The 16207-nt window shown below is 64.1% G+C and overlaps 2 protein-coding genes across 3 annotated transcripts; both read right to left on the reverse strand.

The window, feature by feature from the left end:
• Positions 1-1085: 1085 nt before the first annotated feature.
• Positions 1086-9060, reverse strand: DNAI2 (dynein axonemal intermediate chain 2). 2 transcript variants are annotated; one of them, XM_026067493.1, is made up of 13 exons: positions 8792-9060; positions 8398-8559; positions 8166-8287; positions 7414-7556; positions 6649-6762; positions 4890-5029; positions 4489-4611; positions 3400-3623; positions 2965-3100; positions 2396-2542; positions 1879-2106; positions 1436-1537; positions 1086-1208 (listed from the first exon to the last, which is right to left on the reverse strand). In XM_026067493.1, exons 1-13 carry the CDS (start codon positions 8972-8974, stop codon positions 1200-1202), a joined length of 1833 nt encoding a protein of 610 aa, XP_025923278.1. In that variant the 5' UTR covers positions 8975-9060; the 3' UTR covers positions 1086-1199. The 2 variants fall into 2 exon arrangements, with proteins under 2 accessions (XP_025923278.1, XP_025923279.1); XM_026067494.1 differs by lacking the exons at positions 1086-1208; positions 1436-1537 and having other exon boundaries at positions 2017-2106; positions 2965-3077.
• Positions 9061-9579: 519 nt separating this feature from the next.
• On the reverse strand, positions 9580-15294 carry TTYH2 (tweety family member 2). The gene is made up of 10 exons (XM_026067496.1): positions 15125-15294; positions 14815-14887; positions 14504-14573; positions 14339-14394; positions 14161-14253; positions 13892-13984; positions 13675-13817; positions 13335-13520; positions 13145-13223; positions 9580-10755 (listed from the first exon to the last, which is right to left on the reverse strand). Exons 2-10 carry the CDS (start codon positions 14884-14886, stop codon positions 10675-10677), a joined length of 873 nt encoding a protein of 290 aa, XP_025923281.1. The 5' UTR covers position 14887; positions 15125-15294; the 3' UTR covers positions 9580-10674.
• Positions 15295-16207: the final 913 nt, after the last annotated feature.

Genomic DNA, 16207 nt, shown 5'->3' on the forward strand with positions numbered 1-16207 from the left:
GGGCAGAGGGGGCCGAGGGGGCAACGCGCCTGCCCCGCACGGTGCATGGTCGGTGCAAGGTGCAGGGCTCACCGAGATGCCTTTCCACCTCCCTCCCCTGGTGCATTTAGGGCTGGCCCTTCCTGAGCCGCTTGGCTGGTGCCGGGMTCTAGCGGTCCGGCACGTGCCGACCAGGGAAAGGAGCGGGGAAGCCCATCGCTCGCGGGCGAGCGCGGCTGGTCCGAGCGCAGGCGCCCGCGCTGGCCTCCATCTCGAACGCAGCAGAAGGTGACGGGAACCAATCTGAGCTGTGGTTAAGCAAACAGCAGCGCCGCGATCTGGGGATCCTGCAGGGGATCTAGGGATCCTGAAGAGCCATAACCCTGCACRGACGGCACGGCTGGAAAACGCGGCCCCGGGCCCTGAGCGGGGACAGGACGATGGGCCGGCAGCCGGCAGCGCAGGGACGGCGGCAGCGTGCAGCTCAGGGCTGGGGGACTGCGCACCCCGTCCCCGCCAGCCCCAGGCAGCGGGGAGACCCCTCCCGGGAGGGCTCATCCCGAACCCCGGCACGGGGATGCTGCGAGCGCGGCCGCCCCATCCCCCTGGCGCCAGCTGGGCCGCGCGGGAGCCCGACCGCCAGCTCATTAATAATTGACCCGCGGGTAAGCAGGCAGGTCGGCGGCTCCGCGATAACAGCCGGGCTGTGTTTACTCGGCGCTGATAACCCCGGCTCTTGGCACCGCCGCCTCTCCCGCAAGGACCAAAGTAAATGAGGATGCGCGATGAGCAGGGCTGCCCTCGGCATTGCCCCTGCAGCCTGGAAAAGGCACGGTGCCGCGTCGGGGAGCAGAGGGCAGGAGAAGCCCGGGRGGCAGGCGCGGGGACCCCACTGCTGCCACGAGCTGTGCTGCTCCTCGGCCTGGGGAGGACCAGCTGGGGGCACGGTGCGGGACACACCATCCCTGCTGCCATGGGGCACTGTGCCACGGTTGGCAGCTGGCTTCACGCCTTGACCCAGGCCGAGGAAGGGAGAAGGGAAAGAGAAAGGACGTGACTTTCCCACCCTCTGCTCGACCCCGCTGTGACAAAACAGGAAATGGGACTTGGAAACCTCCTGTTTATTCACCCAAAGGAAAAAAATCGGGAGGGCAAAGGGCCAGGGAGCATCTGTGACCGACTCAAAGGTTTCTCCGCCGTCTGCCAGTCCCGCTTCCCCGCTATGGCTCCTGCGGAGAGAGCAAGCACAGGGTCAGGGGYCGCAGGGCCGCCGCTCGCCCCCGCCGCCTCGCCAGCCCCACGGAGGGCGAACGGGGCAGAGCCCTGACGAGGGCTCGGGGCTGGGCAAGGGCTGGCGTCAGGCTGGGTGCCCTCGCGTGGGCACCCGCGCCACAGGCCACGGACCAGCAATCCGAACAAGGAGGGGGAAAGCGGCAGGAAGCCGGAATTAGCTGACCTTGGTAGCATCCTCCTCCTCCTCCTCTTCTTCTTCGTACTCAGGCAGCTTGCTCTCTCCTTCCTCCTCTTCCTCTCCCATATCACCTGCATAGTCTTTATCCTGAAAAGCAGAGGCTGACCCATGTCCCCTGCCCCATGGCAGCCATTCCCTACTCAGCTTTCTACCCGTTGTGCTGCTTTACCGCATGTCAGCGGCTACCTCACGCTGTCCTTAGGAAGGACTTCAGAAAATCCCTCGTCCCCTGTCCCCCCATCCCTACGGCTTTCCCTACGGCTGGGTTAGTTCGGAGTGAGGGCCCATCCGGTCCAAGACAGGGCCTCCCACCTGCCTGGGGAGAGTGAGACCACGCAAGCGTGGGTGATGCTCCCTGAGCGCCTGCCCGTCCGCTCCGGGGATTTTGGAGCCTGTGGTGGTTGGCTGGTCCCTGCCGTCCTCGGTACCTTGGCACGCAAGTGCTTGGCCTCCTCCTGCGCCCTCTTCCGCAGCTCCGCTTCGATGACCTCGAAGAACTCTTTGCGGACCTGCTCGAGCACCTCGTCGTGGCTCTCCTCCGGCCTCTCCTCCTTCCCCTCCTCGTCCCGGCCCCCCGACTTGGCGCGCTCCTTCAGCCGCATCTCCCGGTGCCGGGCCTCCAGGATCTTCTCTCGCTTTGTCTCCCGCTCAAACATCTGGGGCAGAGAGCGGGGGGTCTCTGAGGGGTGTCGAGGCTGAGCAGGGGGACCCTGCTCTGCACGGGGATGGCACCACTGGCCCTAGGAGCCATGGGGCCACCCTGCCGCCCACCCTCCCTCCGCTCAGCCCCTTCGCAAGCAGGGCAGGGCCTGCTCGCGGGCAGCGCTGGCGGAGGGGCTGTGCACGGGGCCAACAGCATGCTGGCCACACTGAGGGCTTTGCTACAACGTGAGATGTCCAGCCGCTCTGCTTGGCACAGCAGCTCACAGCCCGAAGGGCACCTACAGCCGTGGCCAGGGTCTTCTCGTTCTTCTGCAGCGTGCAGAGCCCGGAGGAGATTTCCAGCAGCGTGACGGTGCCCAGCTTCGAGCCGCAGCCGACGAAGCACCCGTTGTCCTGCAGACGCAGGCTGAAGAGGGGCTCGTCGCAGATCTGGGGAGGGAGGACAGGCAGATGCTATCACCTAGCCCCTGTGATGCCCACACGAGGGAAGTCAGGCTGCTGGGCCAGGCAGCGCAACCTGCAGAGGCACATCAATGCCACTGTCATTAACAAGGGCTACAAGGGATGTTTAAAACCTCTTTGGTCCTAAAGCACAAATTTTTGGGCACACTAAGCCCCGGGCACAGCTCAAGGTTGAAGGGACACCCGCCATTTGATGGAGCTTATCCAGAGCAGAGCACAAGCAGGATGGGGCTGTGCACACTCTCCCAGCTCCCAACTCCATCCCCAGCTCCGTCTGCTCTGCCAGGCAGTGTGGCAGGTCTGCCAAGCTCCCGCTGCGGGTGCTGGTGCGAGGGCAGCCCCATCGAGGGAACGGGAGTGAAGGAAAAAGGGGCCATGCGGGACCCAACCTTCAGGCTGAGGGAGGGGTCGTTCTGCTTGAAGAGGAAGTCCCAGATGTCCAGCGTCCCATCCATTCTGGTCGTGAAGAAGACAGCTGGCCTCACAGTGCTCCAGCACCCATCTGTTAGGTAGGAGAGGTGGTACCTGCYGACAGACCTGCTCAGAGCCCAGCTGCAGTGGGGACAGGCTCAAGTCCAGCCCCACCACTGCGGCCGGCACACACAGTGTTCAACACGTGCCTTTAGCCAAGATCGMGGGTCTGGGAACATCCCTGTTCCAGCGCCCTTGGCTACGCTGGCACCTCTCTGGCTTGGCAACTGTCCCACCAGCTTCTCCTCCCTGACCAGAGCAGACTAGACCCTGCTGGTCATCTGCCTTGAATGTGCTTTTGCACAGAGAAGGAACATTTTTTTGCAGAGGTTCAAAAACACACTGACACCTACTTGGTCCACATAATCGGTGATTCTTTGTTCTCCTCTGACCAGATCCGAGCAGTCCAGTCACCGACCGTCAGGAAGAATTTTGGGTAGAAAGGGTTCCTGGCCAGCGCATAGACAGGCCCATGGTGGCCGCTGTAGGTGCCGGCAATTTTTTCGGGGGGTGTCTTGGCCTTGCGGTTGCAGGTGATGACGATGCCCTGCTCTGTACCCACCATGAACTTGGTGGGCTGAGGGTGGRAGCAGCAGAGAGCAGCCATCAGTGGGTCGGGGACCCCACTGCACAGGGGACAGTYGGGCAGCGAAGGGCTTTGCTGTCAGAGCACACGGGGAGCCAGCTGGGGCAAGGGTCTGGAGAGAAGAGAGCCCTGGTACCCAGCATGATCTGGGAGCTTTGGGGACCACGATGCCAGCAAGACCCCRGGTTCTGGGAACAGATTGACTCCTGATGCATCTGTGCATCAGACATCCACGCTGTGCCCGCAGAGCCCCATCCATGGGGGTGACCTGGCACTGTCCCCCCGCTGGGTTYGGCTCATGCTCCTGCCCCAGTTAGGATTCGCTTTGCAGGGGCCTCTCCAAGTGCAGCCAACCAACCGAGCTGGGTCCTCAGGCACTGCTGCCCCCCTGTGCCCCAGCACTCGGCTCTGCAGGGCCGCGCTGTCGGCTGTCGTGCACAAAAATGTGCACGGAGCCCAGGCTGGAGGAGCAGAGATCCCTCAGAGCTTGCAGCTGGTTTGCCCTGTCTCGGCAGAAACCACTTTGGAGAATAGCACGGGAGGAAAAGGAAAGCCGAAGCCCAACACTGGACAATTTGCATTCTCAGCAGTGCCCCAGGGAGGCTGGCCGGCTCAAAGCCCCCCGCTCTCCTGCAGATGCACTTACAGCAACCACGGAGCCCCCAGCTCTCCCAGGGAGGGACCAAATCCCAGGTTGTCAGTGAGGCTCTGGGGAGGGGAGCACGAAGTGCCTGCGGCAGGGTGACACTGCCACCCGCAGCACACCAGATGCCCTGCCACGCTCCCTCTGTCCCTTGAGACCAGGGGTGCGCAGGCAGGGTGACGCCAATGCCAGGCCAGGCCAGGGGAGGCTCACCATGGTCGGCTCAAACTCCAGCGAGATGGCGCCCAGAGCATTCTCCAGGAGCCCTTTCCGGGTGATGTCCAAGACCAACGTCTCGGTGGGCTCGGACAGCTTGCGGATATCCCACCACAGGACCTGCAAGGGACAAGCAGCAGGAGYGACGCTGCAGTCAGGGGCTGCTCTTGGAGCGGCCGTGGGTGCTGGGGGAGCTGAGCGCCCTGGAGCCAGGCAGGGCTTCCCTGTGCCGGCCCAAATCACTTGCCTGGGGGCAGGTTCCCATGCTGGCATGGCAGGGCAGCCCCTGGTCACGGGGGCTGGTCACACAGGCAGGGAAAGCTCTTTTGGGCTGTCAGCGCCTGCCAGCCATGGGCCGCGTGCGAGTGCCTGCCACCTTCCCTGCTCCTGCCCTTTACCTGCCCGTCGGTGGAGGCGGAGAAACAGTCGGTGCCGGTTTTGGACTGCAGCCAGATCGTTCCGTACACGGGGTCCCTGTGGCTGAACTCCACGGTGGACACCTCCACGGGCAGCCCCCCCTTCCTTGTGTCCCAGTAAGCTGGGAAGGAAAAGAAGCTGTCAAGATCTGCACCAGCTCCCTTGCCCTGTTCCTTTGCTTGCCACTCCCTGGCATTTCCCGAGGAGATGCTGCCCCGCTGTTGAAGCCAGAAGAGGGCACAAATCTCATTGCAGTGTTCACAGTACACTTCCCGGCCCCAGAATAACTATGCAGGCTGCCTGCTGGTTGGGATCCTGCTGCTGTGATCACTCAAGGGGTGCCCAGTCTGAGAGGAGACAGTTTGCACCAGTGCAGCTGCATGCTGGAGAGAATGATGGTCGCCGATGGGTCAATGCCTGCTGCCGATGCCAAGCTAGACAGTGGTAACATCTTAAACAATCAGAGCATTTCTTCAGTGGTGATCTCTCTATGGCAGATGTCCTACAGCCCCCAGAGGCAATTAATCCTACTGCGTGCCCCTGCTCTGCACAAGGGGTTTCAGCAGGACCAGACACAGTCTAAGCACCCAGCCCCTGTCAACTCCAAACAGCAGCTCCTAAAAACCAGCACATGTGTGACCTGACCCTGGCTGCAGTCTCCTCCTGCGTGTCCTAAGGTCCCTGCTTAACGAAGGCAGGTCCCGTGCGAACAGCAGTAAACATCTTTCCCTATCTTTGCATCGACACATGGCAGAGGGCAGGCCGCGGCGCAGGACCGTCCTCGGTCCAGCAAAGGTTAGGCAGCTGGGCCACGATGGCACCGAGCCGCACGCGCTCCCTCTTGCTCACTTCTAATTAGGCAATCGAACGTGACGGAGTCTGCTCTGCTGGGCCTGTGCCACACGCCTGGGGAGCGCTGTGAAGGATGAGGTGAAATCCACTCTCCTTCATCACCTCCGGAGCRTGCAGTAACAGCCCTGTAATGCATGCCCTGTCAGATCTGATTGCTGCTGCAAATGGCAAGGAAAACATCAAAATGAGCGCAATTAAATCAAAGGGCTCATGCGGCTGGCTAAATAACAAAACCATAAATGAATCTGGCAAAGAGGGGCCCTTTTCTAAGCATGTGTAACAGCAGCGTAAAAACAACTCAGCAAATGAAATGCCGGCAACTCTTCCGAGCTTTTGCCACATCAAGATACGGGGCCGTGGGAGCACAAAATGCATGCTGCTCGGCTACCTGATCCGGTGATCTCTGCTGCGCTCTTGCTGTGACCCCGGCTGGCCCGACTGCACGACTGCCTGCGGATCGCTGGGCAGCCGTACGGGCCCAGCGTGCTTCCAGGGAAAAGCGGAGCTGAGGACATGGGAGTCCCGTGCTGTTCTTCAGACATGTGTGTAGGTGTGCCCGCAGCCCCGGGCAACGTGCGCCAGTCCCAGCAGCCTCCTCCCGAATGCAGCCCCTTGGGAGCTGCCCAGGTAAATCCCTGCCAAGCGCAGCGCACACCTGGGCTCCCAGGCACGGTGCCCTTCCCTCCCGTTACCTGTGCAGGTGAGCGCATGCATTTCCTCAGCCCACCAAGCCCCGGGGCTTCGAGCCATGCTCAGGGTATTCCCAGCTGCAGCACTAATGACGTTATGTTGTTTCTGAGCACAGAAGTGCTGGAACAAGGTTCTCACCGAATTAAATGAAGCCAGTCCCTCATTAATATGGCTTCACGCCTAATCCATCTTCCTTACCGATCTGCCCATTGTAGCATCCGCCCGCCAGGATGTGCGAGTCTTTGGGGTTGTATTCCAGGCTCACGAGAGGGGATGACGGCTTGAGAACCAGCTCCGGCTTGTTGGAGTTTTCTACCAAGAAGGGATGAGTAAAGAGCAAAGTGAGAAGGCAGCCCCAAAGGAAAGCAACACCCACCTCCAAACCAGCCTTTCGGTACCGCGCGGCGAGCGCAACCCACCCTTCCCAGCCTGGCTCGCTGCCGTGCCGTGCAGCGCCAGATGAGGTACAGCCGGCGCGCTGGCCATGCCACGAGGAAAGAGAGCTGACCTCTCCTCGCCTGCCAGCCCAGGGACAGGCCCCCGTATCCCAGCCCTCTTCTTTGTATTTTTCACTCCAAAAAGCAACAAGGCTGAGACATTCTTTGGTAAAACAGGGCAATTCTCAACATGGGCTTTGCTGCCTCTTCCTTTGTTAATCAAGGGCAAGTGAACCACATAAACATAAGAACCGCCTAAGAGGAGTGTGGCTCAGTTGCCTGACCCGGTTGCAGGTACTCTAGCTCATGAGTGGGAACTTAGTGGTTATTTTCCATCTGTTGGCCAGCTTTCAGATCCCATTTCTCCCCTTCTCTACATTGATCTGTGGGCCAAAGATGAAACTAAACCTCTGTTCACCCCCTCTGAGGGCTGTGAGGCTTCGCTACATCCGTGAGATGGTCGGAAGGTGCAAAGTGCTTTYGCAGAGGCAGCATTACTGACTGGTGAATTTTCTCTTCCCCTTACCAAGATCCCAGATGTACGAGTCAAAGCTCATGTCTTTCACGTTTTGCTGGAACTCCAGGCTGGAATAAGCTACCGCCAGTTTCTTGCATCCATCGGGGTGCCAGGAGAGATGCGTGGCTGTCCTTTTGGTTATGTTTGGATCCCTTTTTCGCAGCAGAACATCAAACACAGACATTAGCTTGCTAACAGCTTTCTCATGCCCTGGGTTGAGTGTTTCCCAAAGGAAACTGTGGGAATCGCAATTAAAACAAGCCACAGCCCTTGAGTATTGATTGCAGGAAATGATTCTCTGGGGGGCCGGGTGGGGGGGAGAAGAGTTGGTGATTTAATAAAGTCTTTCCAGTTATATGCTTCTAAGAATCCAATTAAGTTACTGGATCTGACTTTTAGAAACGACCTAACAGCCCCTGACATTTGAAAATAATCTTTGAGACACACACACACACAAGATCTTGCCTAAACTGCTGTTAGAAGACACTCAGAGCTGCATCTCTTCCTGGACTGTGGCACCTACCAGCAAAGCGCCTGGGCGGAGGGCAGGGAGGCGAGGAGCCGATGGAGTTACTGAGCACAGCTCCTGCAAGGCCAAGGCTGTGGCAGGTCTCTCCATCCATAAACTGACCCAGCACTGTCCTAAAGCCGACGAGTTTTTCTACCTCCTTTGTCTCCAAAGGACTCAGCTAGCGCAGCAGCCCACCGTGGACCTGCAGAGACCGGTGAGCCCAGCGCCCCGGGCCAGCTGCTTGCGTTACCTGATGACGTTGATGGTTTTGGCAGAGGGGGGCTCGTCTTCCACCTCGTCCGTCTCCTCCTCTCCAAAGTACTCCTCGTAGATGTTGATGGCGTTGTTCTGCTTGATGCAGTGCTCCATCAGCTGCAGGGAAGCACCGTCAGAGCCCGCGCCAGGACGCTGGGAGCCGCCTCGGCGAGGGAACCGGCAGCGGGCGGGCGAGGAAGCGCCGGCACCGGCGGGCGCAGCCTTACGGTGCCGAGGTGCGTGATGGTGTTGATGTAGTTTTCATCCTTCTCCGCTTTCTTCCGGAAGCGAATGGTTTGCTCCATCTCCTGCGGGTTGATATCTTTGGGCCAGCCCCCCTCCGTGTGGTTTACGCCGCGGGTTTCCACCTCGACCCTCTCCGTGTTGACCTGGGGGACGGCACAGAGGAAGCGGGAGTGAGATGCCAAGCCGGATGGCTGGCTCTGCTCCGACCGGGCGCTCATCGCGCCCAAGCGCAGCCAGGTTTTCCAGCGCTGCCGGCTCCAGCCGGGGAACCGTGGCTCTTCGGCCAGCGGCTCGGCTCAGACGCCGTGTCACCCAGGGCCCCCTGGTCCCCGGGGGGCCGGGAGGACCTCGCCACCGGCGGGCAGCCGGGGTTACCTCGTGCTCGGACATGTCGCTGGTGTGCTGCACGTAGGCGTCCACGGGGTTCCTGGCCATGAAGCCGTCGGCGGCGCTGGGGTCGGGCGGGATGTCCACGGTGACCTCGGCCGGCCGGTCGGAGAAGTTGCAGGGCCGGCCGAAGTCGCTGCGCTTCTTCGTGTACACGTAGACGATCTCCATGGCGGCTGCTGCCACCACCGCCTTTTCAGGGTCTTTCTCTGATTCTGTCGCCGCTGAGGACCCCGGGGGCAGCCTGCCCTTGCCCCCCCCCCGCCTCGGGGACCCAGGCGTCCGGGCCCCCCTCCCCCAAGCGCGGCCTTTCCGGGAGCCGCTCTCAGGGCCGCGTCCGCCGCTGCCTGGCAACGCCGCGGCGGGGTCACGTGACGGCCGCCGCCTGCCGCCATGTTGGGGAGGGCGAAAGCCGGGTGTGTGTGTGTGTGGGGGGAAAGAACACGTGACGGCCGCCGCCTGCCGCCATGTTGGGGAGGGCGAGAACACACGTGACGGCCGCGGCCCGCCGCCATGTTGGGGAGGGCGTTGAGGACAAAGCCTGGCTGGTGACAGCAGATGTGGCCTAGCACCGGGGTGGGGGGGGGAGCCAAAGCAGCAACCGAAGTGGGAAAGAAGAGATGGAGGCCGCTTAAAAACTGCTCGAAGGGCGCAAACGAACGCTCAGCCTGCGCTGCGAAGAGCCCCGCAGCCCCGGACGTGCTCGGATGGGCGGAAGGGCCCCAGTCAGCGAGGCCAGGGGAGGCGCCGGCTCGGAGAAACCCCCAAGAAGGAGATGAGTTTAGTACAAGTGTTTAATGGCTTTGCCCCAGAGGGCACATACAAATCAGGCCGGACCCCAGCTCCTCCGGACGGAGTCCCAATGAGGTTAGTTCACATGCGGTTAAAAACAGCTCTTCTACCAGTACCATTAAAACATTAAAAGCCAAAAAAAAAAAAAAACAAACCAAAACCCCCTCCAATCTCCAGGAGGTTTCCAACAGCGAGTAGTGCTAGTCACACCTAACAGGGACAAAAGATGTGATGGGACAAAGGGCTATGTACAAGTTATCTTTAAAAGACACAGTGAGTCACTGCTATCAAGTAATAAAGCCCGCAGCAGGCCGCCGGGGCCCGTCCGGCCGTGGCACCGTTCGCCCCGCGCGGGCATCCAAGCCTCTCCCGGGGCACGCGGCTACCTCGGAGCTTCCCGCTCCGGCACCGACCCGCGCTGCCAGCCCTAGGGAGTGGAAGTGCCGAAAAGACGCCCGTGAGAAACATGCATTACGGTAAAATCAGCTCCGAACAGAGGCGGAAAGTCAAACCGCGCCTCTGCTCCTCAGGCAAGCGATGAAACCCAGAAGCAAAGCAAAGGAAAACCAGCAAGGCCAAAACAACCGTATCCGAAAGCCGCCAGCACAGGGCAGCGGGGGGGGGAGCCGGTTTGGCCCATGCCGAGCAGGAGCGTTGCGGAGCCAGCGCGGGCGCCGCGGCTGGAAGGAGCGGGAATCACTAGTGGTTGGTATTGCATTGCGACGGGTGCGAAGGGGCGGCTGGGCCCCCTCCCCGAGGTCACGGCGCACCGCGGGGAAGAGCAGGGCCCCGGGTTAGATCCCGGCGAGAGACGCGGGATCGCTGTTAGTCCGGGGGAAAACATCCCGGGTGCACTTCAAGAGAGGAAGACTTGAGCGAGCAGAAGCTGCCAAGAGAGAGGAGGACGCTGGGGCTCCCCGCGGCTCGTCCTCCCGCCAGCACCGCCTCTCCCATCGGCTCCGGCCCCTGCTCGTCCCACCGGGAGACCTGCTGCCGCCCGTTTTCCAGCTGTCTTTGGTTTCCGTTACAGGAACGCCGGTGGCATTTTCTCCTCCCGCGAGCTGCTCGGGGCGAGCGCCCTAGGCCGGGAACTCGGTGTTGTGATGCCGCACGTGCTCATCGGTGACGGAGAGGTAGGTGGCTCGCATGCTCGGGGAGTACTGCGGGGAGAGGAGACGGGGCTCAGCGCGGCGCTGCCCGGCCCTGCCGAGCCCCCGCAGAGGTGCCTCGACGCCCGCCCGGGCATCCTGCATCACCTCGGAGGAAGGCAGAGGATGGGGAGGGAAGGCTGCTTCCAGTCTGTGTTAATCCCCAGTTAATCCGCCAAGTTCTCCTGGCTCAGAGGAGCCCGGCCCTGTTCAGACCGGGTCTCTGCACCCTCTGCCCTGGCTGGGAGTTAAAGAGCCCCCGACCAAGGTGCCTTGTTTTAGCGTCTCAGGCTCCGCTTTGCCCCCTTCTGCGCTGCCAGGACATCGCTCGGGTTCGTTTCTGCCTTTCAGGCTCCACCTAGGACCCGGCAGGAAATTCAGCCCGAATCAGGGAACCCCAACACTCGTCCTCAATGTTTCTGATCCCCAAGGAGCTCACAACCGGATGAGAGCCGAGGGCTCGCGCTCTGCTCCGGCGCATGGGGACGTGTCGCGGGCACCAGCGATGCTCAAACCCTGCCGGGCTGGGAGCACCGGCACAGCCGACAGGGATTGAGCCCTGGCACCACGCGGCGCGCAGCCCGGGGGCGTCTTTGCTGCGCTTAACCTGGGTTTTGCCCTCTGCTCTCCCATCTCCAGGCACAAACCTCCTCCTCTCCCCTGCCTTTAGCCGGTGCCACCTCCGAGCTGGCCGGGTCTTCTGGGGCTCTGCGGCTGCCCGGGGCGGCAGCCCGCTCGCTTTGCGGGCTGGACCACTCGGGCGCTTCCCCAGCCTCCCGGAGGCCGAGTCCTCCCCGATGCACCGCGAAGGAGCTAAAGCAAAGCCAGCTCCCCGCAGCCGAGGATTCAGCCCCCAGCACATGCTCATCCCTGCAGGAAAGGCCACTGACCTAGGGCGTTCCCGAGGAAGCTGGCGGCTGCGCTCCTGCCACCTTGCCGGAGCGGCCAAGGGAGACATGGAGAAAGAGCTTGGCACAAAACCTCCGCTCCCCCTCCACATCAACAAGGGTACAGAGTTACATTTCTTCAGCGTTTTGCTGGGCAGGGGGGCAACCCTGGCCAAGCATTAAGGAAGATTATTCCAAGTTTGTTATTTTGGACCGCACAAGTCCTTCCTCAGGGATCTGAATCCTGGATAAATCAGACCATTCAGGGCGGGGAGAAGTGCTCAAATTAATCCCCCACGTCAGTCCCCCCCCGCGGGGACAGGCTTGCCAGCTGCGAGGTCTGTGCAATCGGATTAAAGCCTCCTGCATTGGCGCAGCTCCAGGTTTTCACCTGATTGCAAGAAATTTTCCCAGGAAGACAGAGCGCGGGAGCCTCCGCCACCGGGGCCGTGGCGTTGCCATAGCAGCGTGCCGGAGCCTGCCACTGCGATGCCGCCGGGGCAGGGAGAGGAGCTAACGCTTCGGACATAGGCATCGAAGCAGATTAAATGCTGTCAGAAAGGGAGGGAGTGAAGAAACCGCACGGAAAAGGGAGCGGGGGGATGGAGCCGTGGCCCCTTCCCCACGGTGCCAGATCCCGGCGGGGTCCCCTGGAGGCATCAAGGATCATTTCCATCAACCCCCTTCCCGGCTCTCCTGCCGGTCAGCCGCGACCGCTGCTGCTGGCGGGATTCCCGGCACAGCTCCCCCGGCACAGGGGAGCCGTGAATCAAAACCTCTCTTTTCTGCCGGGCTGCTCCGGGGGGAAACGCAGCCCTGTGCCGCCCAACCCCTTTCCTCGCCTGGCCTCCAGCATCGCCCCGCTCCCCCCGCAGCCAGAGCAAACCCCCCCGCGGGGACCGGGGAGGGGAGGCGCTACGGAGAGCTGGGAGGAGGGAAGCGAGCGCAGGAGCCAAACTACCGCCTCAGCACAAAGAGGGAAAACAAAGCAGCTGAACTTACTCTTGGTGGGCAACTTAGCTCCAAAATAATTGATGCAAAAAATAAAAAAAAATAAAATAAAGCAGACGTTAGCAGACAGGGTGGGTTGAACAAACTGCAGGGAAACGTAAGTGCGTATGGCTTACTGCAGAAAGTCTCGGAATAAATGAGAAAATAAAGCAGTCAGAAAAGAGCAACTGAAGGAGAGACGGGCTATTTTGGTCTCTCCTAAGCACGTGGTTGGTAACCGTCCCCCCGAAGCCGCAGCAGCTCGGCGAGCAACTCGGTTAGCAAGACGGGTCGGGGAGGCTGGCGCGGAGCTACGGCACCTCCGCTGCAAGGGCGGGAGGGGAGACGGCGGGTGTCCCGCCCGCGCCGCGCGGTCCCCACCTCCACGGCAGCCCTCGGCGCGCGGGCACCGCCTGCCCCGGCAGCGCCGCCGCGCGAGCCACCGTCCCTCCAGCACCCCGCTAAGGTCCCGCCGCCCCGCGGGGCCGTCACAAGAAGGACTTGGCTTGGGCTGCCCGCCGTACCGTAGGGGGAGGAGAGCCTCGTCCGATCAGGGGCACGTTCTCGTAGCGCGGGTTCCCGCCGAAGAGCACGGCTTGGTTCCTGCGGGGGGAGAGCCCGTGAGAGCGGCGCGGAGCCGCCGGCCCCCCCGGGGACGAGCCGGCGCGGGGAAGCGCGAGCCGAGGCGTCGCGGCGGGCCGCGGCCGGCCGTACATGTACTCGGAGACGGGGGCGTTGGAGATGGTCTGGGCGGGCGGGTGCAGGCTGCTCTGGCTGCCCAGGCTGCTGCTGTAGCTGCAGAAGCTGCGGAGCTGCCCGCGGGCCGGGTTGCGGGCGGCGATGCGGCGCGCCTGCGGGTTGAAGGGGTCGTCCTCGTCGATGTCGTCGTAGTCCCGGTCCCTGCGGGAGGGAGCAGGGCGCTGGCGTTCCCCCCCCTGCTCCCGGCTCTGCAGGCGCAGGCAGGGCGGCAGCGCCCACAGCGAGCAAGGGGACGGGGACCGTGCCGGAGCCGCGCGGCCGTGCCAAGCGGGGAGCCGCGCCGCGCCGGACCCACCTGCTAGCCAAGTGCCTCCAGGCGCGCGGTGTGGCGCAGATGATGGTGGAGAAGGAGGCGGCCACCAGCAGGGAGAAGAGGATGAGATAGAGCAAGCCCTCCAGCCCGTCGTAGCAGACGCCGATGAGGGCATCCAGGTAGTCCTGCGGCGGGAGACAGGGCCGGGCTCAGCAGGGGCGGCGCGGGTGCTGCGCACCCTGCCCCGGGCGCCGCTCACCTTGTGCAAGCCCCGGCAGTCCAGCATGGCAGTGAGCTGGTGCAGGCTGGTCTCCGAGGCGTTGAGGAGCTGCTGGACCCCCAGCAGGTCTTTCTGCGGGCGAGAGACGGGGTGAAGGCGGCACGGCAGGGTGGCCCCACATCCTTGAGCCGGCCAGCTCGCACCGGGGCGGACGGCTGGGCAGGACGGGGAGCAGAGGGGCTGAGCCCTGCTGGGGGGGGGACGACAGGGCAGCGCTAGGACGAGGGGACGGTGCCCATTCCCTGTACCTCGGCCGTCGGGAAGAGGGGCAGCGCAAACTGCACCAGGCCCTGGATCTGCATCTGCATGGTGGTGAGCGAGCGCTGGAAGACTGTCAGCGTCTGCGAGGGAAGCGAGGGGGCCGTCACAGGGCGAAACGGGCCCCCCGCGCCGGCCGGCGAAGCGCGGCGCCGGCTCCGGCCCTACCTGCTGGAAGGGGTTGCTCCGGCTCTGGTCGCAGTACAGGTAGTAGCGAACCACCTCTGCAAAGCAAAGGGGAGGCGTCGGTGCGAGCGCCCCGGGGGCTCCGCAGCGCGGCGGCGAGGAGCAGAGCCCCCCTCCGCACCCCGCGCGCCCGCCGCCGGCCCTCACCCGCGCTGATGTCGCTCTCTGTCAGGTTCATGATGAACTTGTCCGGGGCCACGCAGAAGTCGCTGGTGCCCTGCGGGGACGAGACGGGGCATCGGCGGGGGCCGGGCGCTGCGATGCCCCGGAGCATCCCCCGCCTCTGCCCGGCCGGCTACTGCCCTGCCGTCCCCCCTYGCCGCTGCTGCTGCTGCGTGCCGGGACCGGGGCATGCCCAGATGTGCACGGGCATTTCCAGATGTGCGCGGGCAGCACCGGCTCCCCAGGCAGAGCCGCCGTCCCGCTCGCCCCCCAGCCCCGTGGAGCCCGGCACTCACCACCGCTGCTGCCGTGTCCGCGGCCGCGGAGGCCCAGCCGAGGATGAGCGTCAGGAGCCCGCAGCACAGCATCCTGCGGGGAGAGGCGGCGCGTGCCACGGCCTCAGGCGCGGACCGGGTGGATAAACCCCCCCCCCCCGGCAGCGCTGCGGGGCGCAGGGCAGAGCTGCGCGTGGCACCGCCGGGAGCCCTGCCCGCGCCGGGGCCCCCGCGGTCCGGCCCCGCTGCTCTCCCCCGTGGCCGACGCTCCACGCCGGAATCATTCACGGCGCGGGCAGAGCGGGGAGAGGCCCGGCCGCGGGGCACTCACGTGGTGAGCAGGCAGCRGGAGCGCTTGGCCAGCCCCAGGCAGGCCAGGAGACAGACGGCGAGGACGAGGATGAAGAAGAGCAGATAGGCCAGCCACCTGGGTGCAGAGGAAGGGCGCCCCGTGAGGCGTGCGCGGCACCCACCCTGCCCCGGCACGGCGGCCCCGGCCCCGCTCACCGGTAGTACTCTGCGTAGCCGACGCTCCCGGCGAGCGCGGTCAGGTCGGCGCTGACGTCCCGCCACGCGGGCAGCCCCGCGAGCTGCCGCGCCACGTTGCCGGCCGCCTGCTGCACGAACTTGAGGCTCTGCACGTAGTCGCCCCGCGCGGCGAAGATCTCGTTCAGCCGCGCCAGGGGCTGCTCCAGGCTCGCCCCCATCTGCAGCGTGCTGCCGGCGACCTGGGGGACGGAGCGGGACGGCGAGCCGGGTCCGGGGCTCCCCCGCCGTGTGGAGGGGTGGCAGGAGCCCGGAGCAGCGCCCGGCCAAGGGCGGGGGCTGGCGTCGGACCCAGGCGCCCGGCTCCTCGGTTCGGGCATTGCAACCCCCCCGTGCAGCACCACGCGTCCCCCCCTTCCTCAGCCCTGGCCACCCCGAAAGCAAGAGCCGGGGGAGCGGACGCCCTCCGAAGGCATCTGCCCGCCCAAAACCGCTGGCACGGCCAAGGGTGCCGTGCCGGGGCCGCAGCGCGGAAGGGCACGTGGCAGCCGCCCAGCAGAGACGGCCCCGGGCGCGGATAACGGGGCTTTGTTCGCCCTGCGGAGCCGGACACGCGCGTCCCTCCCTCCCCAAGCGGCTTTTGGGGAGCGAACCGAGGCGACGCGGTGCCCTGGGGACCGGAGAGGGCTCCGGAGCCGCGGGGCGCCGATCCCCGCGCCCATCGCCCGACGGCACCRTGGCCCAATCCCAGGGAACCCGGCCCAAACGGAGCTGGCCCCGGCACCCGGTGGGCCTCGTGGTGCCTCGCCGCTGCTTTCCCGGGCACAAAGGCCCCTTTTTGCGGGGCTGATGTCACCCTCCCTCACTCCCTCCCTCGGCGCACGCGGCCGAGCCCGGGGCCGGGGAGCGCAGCCCGTGCCGGGCTCCA

The sequence above is a fragment of the Apteryx rowi genome, unplaced genomic scaffold, assembly GCF_003343035.1.
Source record: "Apteryx rowi isolate R43461 unplaced genomic scaffold, aptRow1 scaffold_26, whole genome shotgun sequence".
Lineage (NCBI taxonomy): Eukaryota > Metazoa > Chordata > Aves > Apterygiformes > Apterygidae > Apteryx > Apteryx rowi.